At 45.4% G+C, this 16,280-nt stretch overlaps 2 protein-coding genes across 5 annotated transcripts in view; one reads left to right on the top strand and one right to left on the bottom strand.

Annotated features, from left to right (window-relative positions):
• Nucleotides 1-4,363, top strand: part of KCNG2 (potassium voltage-gated channel modifier subfamily G member 2) — a 55,663-nt gene extending 51,300 nt beyond the window's left edge. For all 3 annotated transcript variants that reach the window (XM_027675995.1, XM_027675994.1, XM_027675996.1), the window contains exon 3: nt 2,014-4,363. In XM_027675995.1, the coding sequence (XP_027531796.1) occupies nt 2,014-2,808 (795 nt within the window). In that variant the 3' untranslated portion in view covers nt 2,809-4,363. The remainder of the gene's footprint in view (nt 1-2,013) is intronic.
• A 3,931-nt stretch (nt 4,364-8,294) lies between these two features.
• PQLC1 (PQ loop repeat containing 1) overlaps nt 8,295-16,280 on the bottom strand; it is a 60,258-nt gene continuing 52,272 nt past the window's right edge. For both annotated transcript variants that reach the window (XM_027675992.1, XM_027675993.1), the window contains one exon: nt 8,295-11,072. In XM_027675992.1, the coding sequence (XP_027531793.1) occupies nt 10,865-11,072 (208 nt within the window). In that variant the 3' untranslated portion in view covers nt 8,295-10,864. The remainder of the gene's footprint in view (nt 11,073-16,280) is intronic.

Genomic DNA, 16,280 nt, shown 5'->3' with positions numbered 1-16,280 from the left:
CCAAATTAGTTTGGTGAGGCAGACATAAATTAAGCTCCTTCTAAGTCTTCACACGTATCAAATTTAGGAAGTTAAAGACAGGCTATCTGAGCTACTACACTAGTAAACCAAGATTATCCTTCCTCCCTGAAATATGCTTAAAATCTTGACAGCAATTTCAATAGGACAAGCAATTTTTCTCTTCATATCTGCATGACCTCCTGGGTAACAGTGGGAGGTACATGATATGCCAATTGAAAGTGAAATAAAAAACATCTATAAACACAAGGCACAACAACCTTTTATCATGGTTAATACAAGAACCATAAATGCTGGCTCTGAGGATTCCTTTCCACATCTGTTTTTTCCCGTTGACATCTCTTTAGTTGCTGTCTCAATCTCTTCTTAAGTGTAGAATGTGCAGGGTGCCTCGGCATTTGGGTTATCATATTGAGGTAACACATGACTTTATATTCAGTGTGATGACACTGGTCTTGCTGATGGCGGTGCAGCAGCCCTTGAAATGTATCCAGTCACTCCACAACATTTTGGGGAATGCTGCAGTTAGCAAAGAGGGCAAATGTCTTAGCACTCTTTTGATGTTTTCTTTCCCAAAAGGGAAAAACCTGTGCATGCACACTGAGAGAGGGATGAAGTTAGGATGTGAGGATGTGCAGTAAAAATTTTCTTGGCTTTCTGTAGCAAAAGACACCTGTGGTGAGCATGTGGGCAGAACTGTTAATAGATGTGCCAGGTTCCCAGCTTCTCCAGTGGTGAAACGGGGACCAGCTTGACACAGCCTCACCACTCTTGAATGATGTTTTATTGCTGTAATTTAGCATAGGCAAGTAAAATGAGGTTGGACATTGGGACCTAATACCTGTTGCATCCAGCGGGAGTCATACACTCCACTAGCATGGATGGACTCCTACATGCTTACAGGAGTTTTCACAAACTGTTCAGACTGGCACACTGAATAAATATACACTTCCCTTAAATAAATATACACTTGCCTTCCACACAAAGCACCCAGAGCATTCACAGGTTTATATGAGCATTTAACAGAGGAAACAGCACTAGACCTATAACTGTCCACATCAATATCTGTTTATTGAGAGAAGCTGATTATTATTCAGCTGGAGCTACCAACAGTGATGTAGCAGAGAATTGTCATAGTATTTGTGTTGCTGAATTAATAACTGAAGAGCAGCCGTCACCAGCATTGTTGTTTATTGCTGTTCCAATGCACCAAGGCTGGCTTGTTTACAGGCATCATAACTAAAGAGCTAGAGTTCTCTTTATTTGCCACTAAGTAAGCCTGCAGGGAAGAGCACCACTTCCAGTGCCTCAGAAAGCTTGAGGAAGGCATTGTGGTCACTAGTTGTTACAGGTGAGGTAACTAAAAATACTTATCTCTCTGGACCCCCCCTCTATTTTGTGGTATTTTTTGTTCTAGAAATACCTACATTTATCAGTACTTTATATAAGCTTTTGACTGTAGGGCTAGTTTGTTAATAAATGCTCACTGGAATATAAAATATGTTCTATATTCAGTGAATAATATAGATAACTCCAAGCATATGACTTAAAATGCTGTAGGTGCTTATGAGCCATTTATAAGCAATTTATTATTGATCAGGAAGGAGGAATTGCACATTTATTACAATCCATGAATCCTGTACTAATCCTTTCTAAAGGGTGTTAAACGTTCGGTTAGAAATGAAGCATGAGCCACTGGCCTTTTAGCAGTGGGCTGTCTGGCTGACAGCTGATAACATCACACCAGATTCTTGGCAGCCTTGGGACACTCCAGAGCATTGTTGACCTGTCCTGCAGCCAAACATGTAGCCAGTACCTCTGGTTTTAGTTATCCCTTCCAACTGCTCTCAGCAGCCATGATTTTATGTCACAATTCCTATCAATTTCACGCAGTACTTTTCTTTAAGAACTGCCACTCTCTGTTTCTTTGGTTCATTCCCTGGCTAAATCTCTTTCTCCCCCCTTTTATGTGTTCCCCGCTCCTCTTCTCCCCAGGGCGAATGCTCACGGAAGTGCTATGACATCTTTGTGCTGGAGACGGTGTGTGTGGCATGGTTTTCATTTGAGTTCCTGCTGCGATCCATTCAGGCAGAGAACAAGTGTGCTTTCCTGAAAACTCCGCTCAACATCATCGACATCCTGGCCATTCTGCCTTTCTATATTTCTCTCATTGTGGATACGGTCTCCACAAAAAACAGCAGCAAGCCTGGTGGGGGATCTGGGAACAAGTACCTGGAGAGAGTGGGCCTAGTGCTGCGCTTCCTGCGGGCTCTGCGCATCCTGTACGTGATGAGGCTGGCGCGGCACTCGCTGGGGTTGCAGACGCTGGGGCTCACCGTGCGCCGCTGCACCAGGGAGTTCGGCCTCCTCCTGCTCTTCCTTTGTGTCGCCATGGCCCTCTTCTCACCACTGGTGTACTTGGCCGAGAGTGAACTGGGAGCCAAGCAAGAATTCACCAGCGTCCCCACCAGTTACTGGTGGGCTGTGATCTCCATGACAACTGTTGGCTACGGGGACATGGTGCCTCGTAGCATCCCTGGACAGGTGGTAGCCCTGAGCAGTATCTTAAGTGGGATTTTGCTGATGGCTTTCCCAGTCACATCCATCTTTCATACCTTTTCCCGTTCCTACAGTGAGCTGAAGGAGCAGCAGCAACGAGCAGCCAGCAGGCAAGTGCGCAAGCTACCAGAGAACACTGAACTCCCAGGTGATGACAGTACAAGGGGGCTCAGTGCCACATTCCCAACAAGTGTTGCTGGACAGGACAGTCCACCCATGGTGGACCAGTAAGACGAGAAGTTCTTGACCCTGAACAGATGCGAACATACGTTGGCAGCACAAGAAGCAGTGGACAAGGGAGGTCAGTTCTGAAAGAAGAACCTCCTGAACTGCATAAATGAGGGGCAGACACACACAAAGTTGTCTCTAAAGACCAACTTTTGATCTTAAGGGCCCTCTGAAAAGTACCCTTAGAAACTCTGCCAAGTACAGCTCTGCTCCATTGCTTTTCTTAGGGCTTTTTTTTTCTATTGAACAGGTATTTTTGGGTATCCCCAAGGAGCAGCCATTGAACGTAGCCAGCCAGGATAATGTAACATGAAGCACAGCCTGTACCAGGGTGCCATTTGGCAGAGTAACCAGCGTGCCACTTCCTCCCTGCCCTGCTCGGTGGCACTCATGTATGAGGGGCTAAGTGAGGGGGCTCCCCATGCTGTGACGCCCCACAGCATGTTTGTTTTGGCAGCTCCACCAAGGAACACAAACCTCAGACAAGCCAAGGGGTGATGAGGGCAAGAGAAGGGCAGAAGCATCCCTTCAGCTTTGCCAGGGGCTTGGTTTTGTCTTCTACAGATGAGGCAGCGCAGCCAGGGCTGCCAGCGCTGACTCGTGTCCTAGAACAGTTTGCATTATTTAGTAGAGATGTGTATTTACCATCCTAAGCTTTGTATCTTAGCCCCATGACTGAAATATACATACAAACAATCTTTCTGACTGTGGTACTGAATGTTAACTTGCTTTTTTTTCCTTTGCTAACAGTTGAATATAACAAATATCATTACAAGTCATGCCATTTCCCCACTTTCTGTTAAGTATTAAGTATTTCTGTTAAGTGTTAAGTATCTCGTGTATCAAACAATATGTTTAGCAGACGACTGAACCAAGCTGAACTATATGCAGCCCAAGAAAGGGAGGGTGATGTTAAACCAGCCGTGACTCCCAGCTCTGCAGTCTTCCTCAGCAGTGGTGACTGCAGTGACTGCAGTCATGTGCAAACAGGAGTAGTCCAAACCCAGTGAAGTCAATGAGACACCTTCAGTGGGCTCTGGCCTGAGCTGCAATGTAGCAGCTGTGCTCTAGTTAGCAGTAGCCTTTTTTCCCCCCTCCTACTAAGAAAAAGACAATCTTGTCATTAGAATTAGCATTCTGGCTTTTTCATTAGTCTCGAAAGATTTAAGTCAATTTAAAGGGAATATTAATCATATGATAGCATCTGCATGTTTGCTTACTGATGCTGTGAGCTCTCCAGCCCCCACCCTGGAGGAGCTGTGTAGGTGGTCCAAGTCAGGATACTGTGTGGGTCTTTCAGTGCTCCTACAGGCAGGATATGATCAGGGAATGGAGGGAGATGGAACATAACAGCCTCTGGTACCTATGACACCATTTGTACTAAAGCCATGCAGTGTCATCCTCCATATTCTCCTCCTGCCAGGAAAGGAACAATAGCTGATGCAATGAAGATGGGATTTGTCCGGTTTGGGGTATTTTTTTGCCTCAGTGTATGTTGTAACACACCAATCCTACATTAGCAAACTCTCATATTAAGCCATTCCTTATAGGAATGAAGCAAGGGAAATTAAAAGGTTACACTTTATTTTAATAAAAATTAAAAGCTTAGTTGCTGAATGCATGCGTCTGATGATCGGGTGCGGGGCGAGGTGGTGTTTTGCCATGCTGATGTGAAGCCATGCCCACCAGTGCTCCAGCCAGGGTCCCATGCCGCTGACTCTGTCTGGCCCACAGCAGTGCTGATACTGCTCCTTTGCAGCCATGGTCGGGCCAGAGAGCCCTGGGCAGCACGAGGGGGTCACTGGGCCAGGTTACAGAGCTCGGAGCAGCAGGTGTGTTACACAGCTCACTGCTGAGCACTGGAAGAGATGGAGACAGCAAGACCCTACAGGCTGCATTGGGTCTCCAAACCCCCAGATGTGTTGAACTACAAGCAAACCAAACACAGCCTCACGCACCAGGGCTCTGCCCATCCTTCACAGCCCACCACCACCAGGAACACATCCGCTCCTTTTGCCACCGAGGAGGGCCAAGGGCTGGGGGATGGTGCCTGGGCTGACTCAGACTACTTGCAAGGCAATACCAGCACTGGATTGCTGTGACTCATGAAAGATTTTATTGTTTTTTTAATCCTGATGCAGGCGTTTCTTGGATTAAGGCTTATTAAGATTTGGCATCAGGGATACAGCTTTGCAGCCGGCTGCTTGCAAACCAGCAAAATGAGCAGTGTGAGGGGGCAAAGTGTGGCATGGTGCTAAGGGGCAGCACTGCATTTTCTGGTGGCATTTGGGTGCTCAGTCTTCACGTGGGACCCAGCAGATTCACCCCCACAAGTTCACCTTTTATGGTACTTTGGTTCGTGCACACTAGGTGCTAGTTCATGCTCTGTCTCCGGTGTGAAAGAAGGGGCCATGGCTAGTGTGCGTGGAGGGTGCAGAATACATCTCCTCAAGGTGGTGAAGCCCACGAATTGTCAGCAGCATTAGCTTAATCCTAGAAAAGCCACGTTGGAGTAGACATCCTTGCAGAATGAAGAGTTTCACACCTGCAGTGCTAGCAAATAACCATGAATGAATGCTACTTTTGGCCCTGCAGCATGAAAAAAACCAGCACTGGGACAGCAAACTGCAGCTCAGCAGCTGTATAGAAAAACAGACGGATGACACACATCATATTATTGCTGTGCTCCATCAAGTTGCTATTGTCCTACAATAGCAAGTTCTTTGTATTTTTCAAAAGGCACATAATTAATTCCAGAATGCCAGAGTTTTTACTAAAGTGACAAAACCCACTCATTATGCCCGTTAGTCAAAGCCTGGCTTTTAATAAAGTTTCATTTCATCTATTGAGATGACAGATGAGGAAACAAATATAAACCAGGAACCTTTTAAACAAATTATTTTTGGAAGCTGTATAAAGTTGTGATGCACACATTGCCAGACATAAAAGATACTCAGAGGAGAGTGAGTTTCACCCAGGGCAGCTGTTGTTATGGGTGATGCTTATTACTTTTGATCAGCTGCTGGAGAGTGTTGGTTTTGTTGTGTATGGTGGTTGTTTTTCTTTGATACAGCACACAGATGATTATGGCCATTTATCTCTAGCTATAATAACTATAATAAATGCCACACATGTCTGCATATATACCAATGCCAGCGGGTAGTTACACTTGTTTCACTGAACAACCTAGTGCTTCATGATTGTAGAATGCTAGTTTTGCCCCAAGGAAAAAGAAAAAAAGAAAAGGAAAGAAAATATTCCTGTCTCTCATATGGGACAGAGACTCACAACACATGTGAGCAAAGCTGCCTCTTCTACATGTCCACCTTGGTGACAACATGCATGGACCTGGACCTACAAATTCCAGCAGCTGGCAACAATAATCATCTAAAAACCATGACTATGAGAGTTAAGAATGCATTAACTAGTAAAGGGACAGAGTTAAAGGGAATGGCACAAAGTCAAACACAACTTTGCTCATACAGCACATGTGCACAGCCATCTCCTACCTCACAGCAACCTCGATTAAACACTAATCACAAAAAAACTTTGACACTGGTATCATCCCCTCAGCTGCAAGCCAGACAGAAGTTGCTGTCTCACAGTGATGAGGCCAGAATGGGCACAGGCTATGGCGACCTCACAGCAGATGCTTCAGGGAAGCAAAGCATCCTTGGCTCTCCCTGGCACCTACAAGCCACAGCCTTAGAAGACTATGAAGCCTTGGGCTGGAAAATGACAGAGGCTCATGGAAGGGTTGATGGGTAGAGAAATCCAGCATGATTCTGCTAGCCCATCTGAGGTTGAGCTAAGCCCCTCAGTTTCGTAGCACAGCTAAGCTAGCACCTACAAGAGCCAAATCCACATAAGCTGGGACACAGAAGGGGCAGGGCCAGAGATCTGAAGTCCTAAGTCTGTGTTTGCTATCAGGGCATTTCCAAATGCTGACATCCACTGGGGGACTGGCTGCTCTACAAGGCTGTTTACAGGGAAACCTGCCTCTGCTCCAGGACACATCTCACATTTTGTTCTAGTTCCTGTCTCTTATTTACTGCTGTTGGCACAGGCATCCAGGCAGTCTGTTTATTTATTGGCATATTGTTGACTTACACATTAATGCCTGCTTTGTCACAGAAAGCCTCCAACAAAGCTACAGTTGTCAGTCAGGTCCTTGAACCTTGTTTGGCTCTCAAGAGTGAGTCTGATCACAACCATATTTAACAAACAGAACCTGTGGGCCAACTTTTATTACCCAGTGCCAAATGTGAGCTTTATTTTTCATCTTAAATGTTTTTAAATTGCACCTAACTCCATGCATCCCAAACATCTAACCATGAAATCTCTTCCTCTGTGGAACTGCAGTGCAGAGCACTATCTGCTGTGCACAGCCAAGGGAGAGATTTGCCTGAGGGTGGCCAGGCCCAGCACTGCACCAGCCAGCAGGACATGGGTCAGGCTGCTGCAGTGTCCAGAGATGGGGCTCCCTGTTGTTTCATTTAGGGACAGCCCCACCACTGGCTTCCCACCAGTAAGCCAGAACAGCAGCTAGTAACACCAATACTATTTGGGATAGATGGTGCAGCCACTGTGAGTAATGAGCAGGCTTGGCTGTTGTGGGAACTGTGTGGGTTATTGTCTCCACTGCCAGCAAAGTGTTAACGCAACTAGCAGGTTTTACTCCCCATCCTCATGGTCCTCCTCTTTTTCTCCCCACTTTGCTGATTTACCTCACTTTGCCCTTCAGGTCTTGATTTTCATTCATTTCCTTCCCTCTGGGAGTCTCTCCCTTCAGCCCCTTACTTGAGCAAGCTCAGCCTCTCCCACCTCTCTCCTTCTGCCCTTCCTGACCCTCTCTCCTGTGCCTCCAGCTATCTTTCCTCCCCAACTCTTCTTCTCCAGCTTCCACAGCCATTGCACATAGCAACAGCAAAACCCCCTCCCCATGCCAGAGCAGCTGAACAGCCTGGCAAGATCCAGAAGGTACACAGTGGCCACAAGGCTGGTCCTGACAGTTTTGGCTCATTTTTCCATTCTGAATCAACAGGGAGGGTGGCCAAGACTCCTCCTGGGACAGTAGTTGGCCATGAGATGAACGCTCATCTTCCTCCTTATCTTCTGTGCAGAGGCTGCAAAGAGCATGTTCCCTATCTGTGTCCCATCTTCAATCTCAAATATTTTCATGACATGGGTTTTTTTTAAAGCTACATAATAATCTGTTAGTAAATTTGTTTTTACTATGAGCATCACAAGAACAAATGAGTTATGTGGTCATGAGGGTAAAGTTTACCTATGGAAGAGCAGGGGACAGAAATCCAGAATCCCTGTTGTGCATCATGGCCTCAGGACAATTTATGCCTTGTGCTCACCCACTCATCAGAGGGGAAAAGCAAACAAATTATTCCTACTGACAGTGCTGTAGACAAGATGAATTATAGTAAGAGGTAAGAAGCACACATTTTATACCTGAACAAAACAAAGCAACACTGCAATTTATATATAATAGGTAATTTTTATTAAAAAAAACATTGCAACTGACAGAAAAAATAAACTCCATGAAATGTGCCATACATTCAAAGAGATGTATTTAAAGTAATTGATTTCTTATTCTCTGAGGTGATCATGGATACAGATACTTCCTGACAATTAGAGAACAAAACCAAAGTTCTGTAACACTTTGTCCCTAAAGTACCTTGCAAGATGAAGTTTAGGAGTTCCTGGCCAAGAGTCCTACCTTGCTAAATGCCACACACAGAAGATGACTCAGACATGGTTTCACTGGCTTCTCTTCCAGCATTTGCAGCTCTGGTGTGAATGAGTCTGGTCTGCAGAGCTTGCTGGCTTTGGTATTGATGACAGACTCAAGAATCTGCCCAAGGAAGAGTCCCAAAAGGAAAAAACAGAAGTTGTTATATCCTCAGTAATATTTGTAGTTCAAAGCCAAAGGGGTGGCCAAAAGTGTGCATTCCCAGGTGAAGCTATAACATACAGAAGTATGTTTCTTACAAACCATTAATTTCTTACATCCCTGTTTCACAGAATATTAGAAAAGGACCACCATGTACAAAAATCTTACCATTACAAGTTATTAAAAAAACCCTTCAGACCATTAAAACACACAATAAAGTGTTTGTTTGCAAACAGTAGAAATACAATCCTCATTAAAGCAGCATACCAAAGAAGCCAGTTGTAAAGTACGTTTTCAATTAAAAAAAGACAAAAGCCCAGATGTTCCTGTAACACAACCAGAACATTGGAGAAGAGAGAGGAACAAAACATTCATAGTCTGCCATGCCGAGTACATTGTCTTTGTAAGGTCACTTCAGGCCTAAGAGTATGGTATTGAACAAAGAGCATGGAGTCAGTGCCTGGGCAGAGGGTGATTCCCCTCCACTGGACAGTTTGCCAGAGATGAAGACAGTCCAGACTCAAATTGTGAGGTTCCCAAATAAAGCACAGTAGGGGAAGTATCTGATTTACACACTGAAGTTATCAAACCTCAGACTTGCTGCCATCAGTAAGAAAACAAACTTTTGGGCTATTCTCGGAAAAAAATGTGATTCTGAAAAATCTGTGCCAGCTCTAACACCTCTCCTGTGGTCAGACGGGACTCACTGGGCAGAGGGAGGAAGCCTCATGAAGAAGGAAGCAGCAGAGGCATAGCTGTTCCTTGGACTAAGGGTCTTGCTGTGGCCACCTCATACCACTTGGGGTGGTTTCATGACTTCAGCTGGCAGAAGCCCAGAGCTCAGTCACAGTCCTCTGTGGACCCACACCACCTGCAGCTGCTGGTGACATGCAGCTCTCAGAAAGAGCACAGTGACCTATGCTGGCAAACAGCCATTAGAGACATCATCTACATAAACTCTGCTCTTTCAGCTTTTTCAGTTTCTCTGTCCAAGTACAGCCTGCTGATTCTTCCAAGAGTCTAAAAGTTTGCAACAGTAAAATGAAAATGTGGACTCCTTCCTTGCTAGGTCAATGCAGGAAACACCCCAAAACATAAACTGGTTCTTGTTTAGCATTAAACAACATGAACGTGAATCTCAGCCTCAACAAATCAAGCTGTTAGGTGCTAGTCCTACTCCACAGGATACAGCTTTTTCTCTGTCTCAAACTTTTCAATATCTGAGCCAATGGAAGTGGACCTGCTTCTACCTTTGTGGCTCAATTGCCATCTAGAAATACTGGCTTGGCAATACTGGCAACACGCATCTGCTGGCCCCTTGGTTTGTGAAAGTCATTCTATAGCCCAGCACTGTCCTGTGTACAGCCACGGCCATTCCCAAACCCCATCGTTTCAAAGCATGACTACCTAAGTTACCTACAGTCTCCTGCTGGCTCCTCCTTTTGGCTGACCACTTGACTGGCTGTGCCAGCACCATCATGGCTCCAGCATTATCCATACTCAGGCCCCCTTCATCACCTCCTTAATGTGTCCTCCTGCCACACTGATCCTGCAGTGGGGGTGAACACCTGCTCGCTTTTTAGCATGTTGATGACCAACTCATTTCTGGCTGCTCACCTCTTTGCAGGGCCTCCTGCCCTCACCTTCTCTGCCACCGGACACCCTTACAGAGAAAAGAGAAAGCTCCTGGATTTGCTCTTCTTCCTCCATCGTGGAGATACTGAATGCTAGTATATGCCACAAACTTCCTGCCAATATACAGACTTTATATTATATAAATAGGTAAAAGTTTCAGACAAAATATCCTATAATTTCTGTGGTGTAACATTTTTAAATAGCATTAAAAACACAAACCATCCAGCCCTTGTGATTAAATATACAAACATTTGTGAGTTGATAAGGCTCATAGGTACGTATGCAAAAATAAAGTGCCCCTCCCCCCACCAAGAACAGTTCTGTACAGCTAAGTCTGAAAACAGAGCGAGCGAGTTATTTAAAATTAAACTTCCTGAGCTGGAAGTGCAGCCAGGTTTTCAACCCTTGTTCTCATTTCTGCTTTCAATTCAGCAACCCCAGAGTATTTACAAGTGGAAGAGGAGCTGCCATGGCTGACTCCACAGCGCTGTTGACCTGCAACCTGTCCAGCTAAGTTCCTCACAGGGCCTTGGTGCTGGCTGGGTGTGCAGTGTGGGACACAGGCTTCTGAGGGTAGTAGCTGTACAAGTAAACCTGCAACAGGATAGCGATGTCCACAAAAACCTGCAGGAGTCCACAGATGGAGAACTGGAAAGGGGCCTGATTCAGGATGAAGTAAACAGTCTTGAATGTGTCCCCACTGGTCCACATCAGCACCATCTTGATGCTAAAAGACAGAAAAAAAGGGAAGAGTATTTACTGAGAAGAACTTGGCTTCAAATTACACCTGCTGTGCCAGAGGATCCCCCTTTTTCAGTAAGGCTTTATACTCAACAGTGGGTTGGGACTCCCCTCAACATGGGTAGACAGCATGCCTAGTCAAGACGTGCAGCACTGTACCTGGAAGGGAGCATCAAATTCTCTACTCCACAAACTGCAGCACTCTTATCTCAGCAATTACAGCTCCAAATACCTGTAGCTATGAAGGTACCCAACATTTTAAAATAGCCAGCTAGGACATTTGACTCAGTGGTGCTCTGTAAACGTGACTGCCACATGCTGACAGCATGGACCATAAACCAAAGTAACACAGCACATGGAAAACAATAGCAATTCATCCCAGCAGTTACTTCTTGTGCATGCCATTTTGTGCTCAAGCAAGGTGAGGTAACACATAGATGGCTCCCTCATGCATGCACACCTTTTTACAATCTGCTGAAACAAACACTTCTGGTAGATAGAAGAAACCACTCCCTATTGCAGAAAATGCAAACCCAAAACAAGCAGAAAGACAGATTGTCCAGTAATACAGAAAGAGGAGAAACAACATGCCTGTAGCTGTTACTGGAAGGATGAACATCACTAGGGATTTTTATCAAGGACACAGATCAAGAGCAATGCTCTTAATAGCCTTCCTTGCTTTCATTTTGCTATACTGCTGAGCAATCCCCTGTCCTGCAGTCCAGCTTCTGCTCCCCCACATCAGGAGAAACTCTGGGGAATAGAAGTGAGTTCAAATAGACCGAATTTATTTCAGTGTCCTCAACAAAATGCGAATAACCAAACCTTGAAGGCTGTTTCTGAGCTTCATGCACTTTATCAGGAGAGCTTTTTAAGCAGCTGAATAAGCGGCAGTGGACAAAAGCTTTGTAGTTCACAGTATGAACACTGCGCATGATTTGTCATAATTACAAGCAATTACATTTTGCCAGCAGACTCCAATTCATCAAACACCGTCAGGTCCATGCAGCAGGGTAGGACTTCATGTTCATTTTTCAAGCGTTCAGGCAGGAGCTAGCACAATTTGTATTTTGGACAGAAGCACGTAATGCCATTGCAAGCCAAATGCTGCAGCCCACTCTATCCCCATATGGGAAGGGTGGCCAAGAGCATCAGTTTATGCGGCCCCATTGCACTACGGAAACAAGAGCTTTTTTGTAACTCAGGTCATGTAGCTGAGAGCATAAAACAAGTCCACAATTGGGACCTTCTAAAGAGTCTCTGTCTGGCAGTGCAAGCAAGGACATAGGGTTGAGTGAGCAGCCATTCCCCACCCAAAGTCATTCTAAAAATGTAAATAAATAATCAGAAAAGGAAAACAACTGCTGAACCCACAATATCATTTGTGCTTGGTGCAAACAGCATGCACCACCTGCCCTGTGCACATTCCCAGTGACTCCAAGTCACCTTACTTCACACTTAGGGGAGCTTTATAGATGCAGGCAGTGGTTGGGACTGAGATTTTAATCAGGAAGGGCAATAAGCTCTGAGGGTAATAAAACTGGCACCTTGCTTGCTGGCAGCAAACTTTCCTCCTCCTCTAATTTTAAGCTCCTCAGTGGTTGCTGGGCAACTGGTCACAATTTAATTGTGAATCTGTCTTGGCATGGCTGGGGACCCTCACTAAAAGCACATGCCCAACCTGGCCAATCAAACCAACTGCTCACTGTTGACAGATAGGCAATTCAGGGATGCCATGGAACAGCTGAATGGGAATTTAACATGCAAAAGATATTTGTCACATATTCCCCATGGAGAAAGCTAGCTGCGTTTTTTAAGTGATCCTACAGTGCAGATGTGGAGAACAAGATACACACTGTCAGAAAATGTACAGCCCACAAAAGAGTTAACCCCTACAAAGAAAGAATAATCAATCACTGAGGGAAACCTTACGGACACCTGCAGTTCAGCAGCATCACAGGAGCCAAGCACACCTCTAGCTGTGTCACATGCTGTGTCAAGTTTGCCGAAGCAATTCTGGGTTTTGCTAGGAAGCCACTTGTGAACTCAACATTCTGCAGTACTGGCTGGGTAACTTGGTACATGCTCCAACAGCCTTTGATGTTTCAGAGCCCCACTCTTCAGGTCGTACACCTGACACTCAAGGAATCATCATCATGCCTGGAGTTCTCTATAGGACATGACAATGTTCTACACACAGGAAAAACTCAACTTTACCTTGGCAAAAAAAAAAAACGAAAACACTTGATGTCCCACAAAACTTCGTACTGCAGCTGCACCGAGGTTCTCAGAGCACAGGGCTGATGAAAATCAGCGACCGTGGGAGTGCCAGCTGCTCTCCAGAGGAGGGAGTGGGACTGAACAAAAGGGACACGTCCAGCACAGATCGAAAGGTGTGTGGGGTAACCACAAACCACTTGGTAAGGAAATGGGGACAGACATGCAAGACGTGAGACAAGGCAATGAAGATCCACAGAGAAAAGCCAAGGAGACATCAAAGAAGCCAAAAGGTTGGTCAGATGAGAACAGGATAGAAAAAAGAGACTAGAGCAGGACAGCAGGAACAGAAAGAGAAATGGGAACATGGTACACAAGTCCTTGGAAACAATCTGACTTTGGGATGGACAGACAGAGGAGTATAACCAGAGACAAGGGTGTTCAGGGTTGTATTGGGTTTGCGTATCAAGGTTTTGGTAGTGGGGGGGGGAGGAGGGGCTACAAAGCACCCTCTCTAATTAAGTATGTGTCTCACTCCTCCAGTGCCCACCCCAGGGAGGGGAAAAGCTACTGTTGTTGGCTCTCTCCCCTCTCAACCAGAACCCATTTGCACACACAGCCTGAAAGTTTCAGCTCACTGAGAAACCCATCAAGTGTCCACGTGGCATCTCATGGGGAATAGAGCTGCCCCACTACCACATCACAGATCCATGCTTCAGGAGGTTGGGAGACGGGGTGAATGAAGTTTACACCATCAACATGGCTTCTGTCAAGTCCTAATTTCCAGATGCTCAGTACAGTAATGGTCCTCTCCCCTTATCTGGGCTTTGCAATTGCTTTGTCCTTGCTGCATACGCAATGTCACTCACAATAACGCAATGGTGCATGCAGGACTACGCATGATGGATCGCATGGATACACCATCACTGTTCTCATACTTCCAGTCATCGTGGTACTTCAGGATGCCACATGGCACAGAGAAGCCAGTTTTTGTCCACATCTTCTCAACTTCACCCAGTCACTTGGGGAAGAGAGGCAGTTCTTGTATTATTCTCATTTTCTACTGGACAGCTTTCCAGCCACTCTTCCCCCAGCCTGTAGCGCTGCATGGGGTTGTTGTGACCCAAGTGCAGGACTTGGCACTTGGTCTTGTTGAGCCTCGTACAACTGGCCTCAGCCCATCGACCTGCACCTTTGCAGTGCTGTGTGCCAGGTGCTGGGAGCTGGCAGGTCACAGGCCACTGGTGCACGTCTGGCCCTCAGCCTCACAATGTGAGAGACTGGACAGTCCAGGACAAAGAGCCTGCATGCAGCAAAAATATCCCAACCTATCTCACAAAGACAAACTTCGTGCTCTCTCTTCCTGACATCTGCAAAGTCACGCAAGTGAAGCTGTTCTGTGCAGCACTGGCTACACAGCAAAGCAGAATTTAGGAGTAAATACACAGGTATCTTTCCTGAAATAGCCCAAAGCTAAGCTGGGGAGACGTGGAAGGCAAGAAATGCTCACCTTGTTCATATGGAGGATACGGTCTATTAGGACAGCACAACTGCTCTTAGTGCAAGTGAGCAAGCAGGTTAGAGGTGAGCAGCGCCATAGAGCAACCTGGGGATGTAGAAATAAACAAATGGCAGCATTTGGCTGGGTGACAACAGAGATGCCAACTTGAGAAGCAGGAGGCAGGAACTGTGCTCAAATAGCTGGTATTGCCAGAGGCAGAGGCAGATTTGCAGTAAAAATAGCACTTCCCGGTAATGTAAATCAGTACTGCAGTATCCAATGACAACAAACCTCCTAAAAAGCAAGTGCTTTCCTTACAGCTGAGCTCAATACAAGGAGCTGCTCATGTAGTAGCAGTAAGTGTCAAGTCTTCACAAGTTGCAACTGACCACAAAGAGGAAAAGATGGTATTTTTCAACCGCACTTAAAATCTGAGAGAGCAGTTATTTATCCTGCCGTTGGAACTAAATTCTCAGAGACACCAGCACTGCTGATCAGACACTAGACTAAGGGCGGATTGCTAAATGCCCTACGGCACTGCTGTTGTCTACTACTGGTAGATTTCATAAACATGCTGTATACCCATCTTCATTTGCTAGATAAATAAATGACATGCTGGAAAAAAGCATTCACTTCTCTTGTGAAAGGATCTGATTCATTCCCGTTCCTTGTATGTTGTGTATTGACTTGGAAGTGACAGCAACTACAGGTAAAACCACCTATCAGTACATCGTGCCTGCAGTCAGCCAACAAACCATAATTTTTACAAAATACCTCTGGAATTATTTAGATGTAGAAAGAGCTTGTAAAGTGCACTCAAAAGAGAAAAAAAATCCAAAACATCTTCCATTGTGGAACAGTGATATCAGCCAGATATTTAGGTTCAATCCATCTTATCTAGGACTAACGCTACTCTAATCAAAGCTTTTCAGCATCTTCGTTCCCTCTGCTCAAAACCTGGCTGCAACAGCCTCAAGTCTCTGATTTTCTATCAGAGTCTTTGCACACAACATTAGCCACTTCTTGTTCATTATGCCTTTCTTCTTACTTCACCTGAAAGAACAAAACTGGCCAAAAAGAAGGATCTTGTAAAAAAAGTATGATATGTGAAGCCCCTCTTCCTCCTCCTGGGTAAACCAGTCTGTTTTAAGACTAGTTGCAACCATCCATCAGAACAGCTTACAAACAGTAGCACATTGGCAGGGCTTCAGAGCAGCAGTCTGAAGAACATGGGCTGGTACTCAGCACAAAACCTACACAAGAAGAAAGATACGGCAGTATTCGCTTCCCATTTGCACTGTAGATTTTCTCACATCAATGTTATGACTCTGCATGTTTGCAGCGTAACACACAAACCCAAAAATACCCTGCAAGCTAGAAGACACAGAGAGAATCAGACATTAGATGGTGACTTCCGTTGAGAAATCCTGTAGTGGTTGGACCAGACATTTCAGCACAAATAGCAATAGGAGGTAC

The sequence above is a fragment of the Neopelma chrysocephalum genome, unplaced genomic scaffold (assembly GCF_003984885.1).
Source record: "Neopelma chrysocephalum unplaced genomic scaffold, ASM398488v2 Primary Assembly neopelma1_26, whole genome shotgun sequence".
In the NCBI taxonomy this organism is placed as follows: Eukaryota; Metazoa; Chordata; class Aves; order Passeriformes; family Pipridae; genus Neopelma; species Neopelma chrysocephalum.
Note: the sequence above shows the minus strand (reverse complement) of the source record. Positions and strands in the feature narration are given on the sequence as shown.